This window comes from Cynara cardunculus, unplaced genomic scaffold (genome assembly GCF_001531365.2).
Source record: "Cynara cardunculus var. scolymus isolate 2C unplaced genomic scaffold, CcrdV1 Un_Scaffold_5886, whole genome shotgun sequence".
NCBI classification, from domain to species: Eukaryota; Viridiplantae; Streptophyta; class Magnoliopsida; order Asterales; family Asteraceae; genus Cynara; species Cynara cardunculus.
The window spans coordinates 3,683-8,728 of record NW_020202647.1 but is presented as its reverse complement, the minus strand read 5'-3'; the positions used below and the strand labels follow the sequence as shown (position 1 = coordinate 8,728).

Below are 5,046 nucleotides of genomic sequence, written 5' to 3'. Positions count from 1 at the left end.
TAGGGGTTAGGGGTTAGGGTTTAGGGGTTAGGGGTTAGGGGTTAGGGGTTAGGGTTTAGGGTTTAGGGTTTAGGGGTTAGGGGTTTGGGGTTTGGGGTTTAGGGTTTAGGGTTTTTTTTTGGAAAAGGGGACGGAACCCCAGGAAAACTTTTATTGAAATAAAAAAGATACAAAAGAATAGGAGTGGGCATACCCATCCATACATATGTAAAGTATAAAAACAAGACCCCAAAAAATAAAACAAACCAAGTCCTAATAAAAAGGACAAAGCCCAAAAAAGAAAACCAGGCCTAAACAAAATATATGAGTCCAAGAGCAAATAAAGTCGACAATGCAAGCACCATAAGCCATAGATCCAGGTGGCCCAAAGCTGAATCAGCAGCCCAATCCAACCAACAGCCCACATATAGACGGAAGTACAATCCAAGAGATAGAAGTCCAGCCCATATAATGATACATAAATCACGTGGACATATCCCTAAGGCCCAAGAGAGAACAAACCCAAACCATATCAATACCAAACACCATCAGCGAGACAGAAACCCAAAATCCATCTTCTACCTCCGCCGGCGAAATCATCACCTCCAGCCGGCGAATCGTCACCTCCAGCCTGCGAAACATCACCCCCAGCTGGCGAAACAAACACCACCCTACGGCGAGACCGCAACCTTTCACAATCGGCCGACAACAAACCCTAACCAATCTCAGCCGACATCGAGTATAAGTCCCCATTCGGCCGACGGCTCCACCAACAAACAGCCAATGACAAGAACAAAACCACAAATCGGCGACCCCACCACCCCAATCGGCGTCCCTCACCACCATTCTGCCGTCGAACGGAGGTATCGAAAAACCCACATCAAACAGCCCTTCGAAAACAATTATTCCAAAAAATCATCTCCTCAATTCCAGCACCATTTGAATCGGGAAAAGCTTAGAAATTTGTCCACTTGTGCAGCATAACAGTCGACAATCCCCACCACCAGACGACTGTTGATTTGAGGCATCAAAGATCCTACATTTTCTATAACCAATTTGTCTTTAAACAGGAAAAGCTAAGAAATTTGTCCACTTGTGCAGCATAGGTTAGATGGTGGCTGCACAAATGTTTGTAGGACCAAATTTTAGCAACTGCAACATCAATTTGAAAACAGCTTCAGAAAATCAGCAATCTTTATCTTTCAGCAACCTTGAAAGTGAACACAGAGCACACACCAAGGATTCCACAATCAAAATGGTCCCAAATTGTAGCAGCATAGGGTAGCTAGTAGCTGCACAATCTGTGAATGGGACCCTATTTCAAAAATAAACACGCTTGAGGGGCAAAACAGCTTACATCATAATTGAGCTACCTAAAAGAGATAGAAGGTCTACATCCCTCACCCTCCAGACAACTATCAAATATAATTGGGATCCAATAATGGGAAACCAAACCTCATCTATCAAAAAGCTAAAGAAAGAAGGGCCAGAGGAACAATCCTGTAAAAAATATAAACAGTGCTCATACCAATAACAAACCTCAAAACCTTATAACTCCAAATTCCCTCAAAACAAACAAGAGCCAAAAGAAGTAGGCTGAAAGAAGGAATGAAAAAGGCATAGTAGGATGGACCAAGAAAGGATCACATTATGATACACATTTGGCCAGATCAGAGATCAACAGCCCAAATATCACAAATGTGCCCAAGCACACTATATGGTAGGATCGTAAGATCAACCACCAACTAAGTGCTATGACATAAAAATAAAAGATCCAACAAGATAATATGAGCCAACAAAACAGAGAAAACAGGATCAGGAACAAAAATTCAATCCTCGGCCAACCACCAAAAGGTAAACATGATAAGACAGCCAAAAGCATTAACTAAAACAGTCCTAACCTCCATAACCAACCAAAACCTCGCATCCCCCTTATCACTCCATTAACAGACAGCCTCAAGACACCCTCCCAAACCTCCTTATCACCCAAAAATGTTAAAATGTACCTGCAATACAAATTGTTAGTTAAAAAAATATATTTCCCGGTCCCCCCGTCAAAACCCAGAGTAACCCAAAATTTTCCGGTCCCCCCGTAAAAAAAACCCACCCCATGGATTCTCAGAATGCAGTAACACACAACTCTCTCTACCTCTCAAGAAATGAACCAAGGAACTCTCAACCGTAAGCCAGAACAGAAACCAGCATCACTTATCAACTTTCTGTCCATCTTTATTGCCCCAATCAGTAAAGCCCCATTTCCTCATAGCTTGATTATATAGGCTTCCTTTCTTGATATCAGCACCCATCAGCTTAATTCTAATGCAATCTTTTATTATGGAGCATATACCATCCACCTGCCTTTCTTTATTTTGGAAAATTCTAAAATTCCTTTCTTGCCATATAAAATAAACAACAGCCCCAACCAACCATCTCTTGATTAAACTCCAACAAGATTTCTTACACGGAATATTACTGAGCTTACAAACAAACCTGGCCCATCCATCATCTTTATCAATAACGTCCATAAAGAAGCCATCCATATTAACCAAACCAAGAAACATCCTCCAGACCTCCTTAGTGTATTCACAGTCAAGAAATAAATGCTTATGGGACTCCTTCTGTTTATCACACAGAACACAATCCGTTATAACCTCAATGTTCCAATTAACCAGTTTATCCCTTGTTCTCAGTCTCTCTTTGACAGCCAACCAAAAAATAAACGCATGCCTAGGGATGTTCTGATGAAACCACACCCAGTCAGCCCACCCAACTACCTCTCTACTTTGCTGAACTTCTTTCCAAACAACATCAGCTCCAAAATCCATTGTTCTGCCTTGTCTATCTCTCCACTTTACCACATCAGAAACATTTGGTCTCAGTCTAGGTTTGTAGCTACCCAAGACATTACTATGCTTTTCCATTAAAACATCCGGCCATTTCCAATGATACCCATCCCAGAGATCTTTTACTTTGCAATTAATTGAAAGACCAGCTTCATAGATATCCCTTTTAGAGATGAACAGACTTAGAGGACCCGCTGGGTGCCAATTATCAAACCAGAGAGAAGTTTTAGCACCATCCCCTATTAGATGAGTAATGTTGCCTCTAAATTTACTCCGAATTCTCACAATCTTCCTCCAACCCCAGGCTGAATCATTTACCTCATGAACATCCCAGAAATTCCTGCCTTTCATTCTATACATATGCACCCATTTGACCCATAAAGATTTCCGTTCATCAATAATACTCCAAATATGCTTGGCGAGGAGTGTCACATTCCAATCCCTTAATGATCTCATACCCAGACCACCCTGGTTCTTCTCATAACAAATTTCTTTCCAAGCAACTTTTGCTTTACCTTTTATCCCATCCCATCCATCCCACAAAAACTTCTTCATAATGCTTTCGATTTCTTTTAGGACAGAAATAGGAATCAAAAAAATAGAGGACCAATACACTTGTATGGATGAAACAACTTATTTTAGCAATTGAAGTCTACCAGCAAACGATAGACTCTTGTTCTTCCAATCCATCACCTTCGATTTCACTTTATCAATCAAATTTCTGCAATCTTTATGGTACAATTTGGTAGCAAGCAATGGGACTCCCAAATATTTTACCAGCAGCGTACCAACTTGAAAAGGTAATACTTCCATAATGTTCACCCTGTTCTGGTCATTTATATTGCCCAAAAAAGATGTACTCTTATTCATATTAGGTCTCAACCCAGATATCTCACTGAATTCATTTAGAGCTTCCTTAATTATCTTCACAGAGTTAACATCCCCATGACAGAAAACCATCAGATCATCCGCAAAACATAAATGTGTTAATGCTAACTTTTTGCATCTATCATGATATTTAAAACCCCCATTCACCCTAATCTTTCTTTTCAAAATAAGATTGAAAACCTCCATCACTAACGTAAAAAGATAAGGTGATAAAGGATCACCTTGCCTTAGCCCTCTTTTACCCATAAAATGGCCATGTTGCTCCCCATTCACGCTGATAGCAAAGGWAACAGATGTGATGCATTTCATCAACCAATGAACCATACAAGGATGAAATCCAAACATTTTCAAACAAACTTCAAGAAATTCCCAATTCACCGTGTCATAGGCTTTTTGTATATCAATCTTGAAAGCACACCTCTTCACACCTCTATTTCTATGATAGCCCCTCATAAGTTCTTGAGCAAGAAGAATGTTATCACCGATTTGCCTCTGAGGAATGAAAGCAGATTGGTTCTCATCCACAACCAAATACAAAAAGTCTTTTATCCGATTAGCCAAAATCTTACTAATACATTTATATAGCACATTGCAACATGCTATAGGCCTGTAGTCAGTAACAGAAGACGCAGAAGGAACTTTAGGGACAAGAGCAATAAGYGTAGCATTGACTTCACCCAACAATTTGCCATTCTCRAAGAATTGTTTTACCGCTTCACAAACATCATCACCCACAATACTCCATGCAGCTTTAAAAAACTTCACACTGAAACCATCAGGACCAGGGGACTTATCATCATCAATGCTAAACATAGCCTTCTTAATTTCTTCATTGCCAACGTCTCTGACCATAAAATCAGCATCCTCTCTTTTAAAACTATTGACAAACAAATTAACAGGATCATGAATCTTTTCAACCTTAACGCTTTTCCCCAGGAAATCTTCAAAATGTTTCACAAACTGAGCTGCCACGTCATTTTCCTCATACCAGTTACCTTCCACATCCTGGACTCTAACAATTCTGCTTCTATTAATTCTTCCTTTGACAACTTTATGAAAATATGCAGAATTGCTGTCTCCCTCTTTTAACCACGAAACTTTAGCCCTTTGCCTCAAATACATTTCTTCTCTGACCAACGCATCTTTGTAAGCCTTTAAATAAAAAGCCTCCTCCACCCTAAGATCAACATTCTCAGGATCATCAACCATATCCTTCTGAACCTTTTCCARCTCAGACCGAAGATTAGCAGTCACAACAGATACTTTGCCCTTTAAATTCTGCAATTTTCTCAAAGGACCTTTCAAACCTTTAAGTCTTGACACCACAGAATACATT

The 5,046-nt window shown here is 40.0% G+C and overlaps 1 protein-coding gene across 1 annotated transcript in view; it reads right to left on the bottom strand.

The window, feature by feature from the left end:
* LOC112504524 (coiled-coil domain-containing protein SCD2-like) overlaps positions 1-825 on the bottom strand; it is a 7,125-nt gene extending 6,300 nt beyond the window's left edge. Inside the window, exons 1-2 of the mRNA XM_025108464.1 lie at positions 694-825; positions 519-610 (exon numbers count right to left, since the gene is read on the bottom strand). Of these exons, the coding sequence (XP_024964232.1) occupies positions 519-610; positions 694-825 (224 nt within the window). The remainder of the gene's footprint in view (positions 1-518; positions 611-693) is intronic.
* Positions 826-5,046: the final 4,221 nt, after the last annotated feature.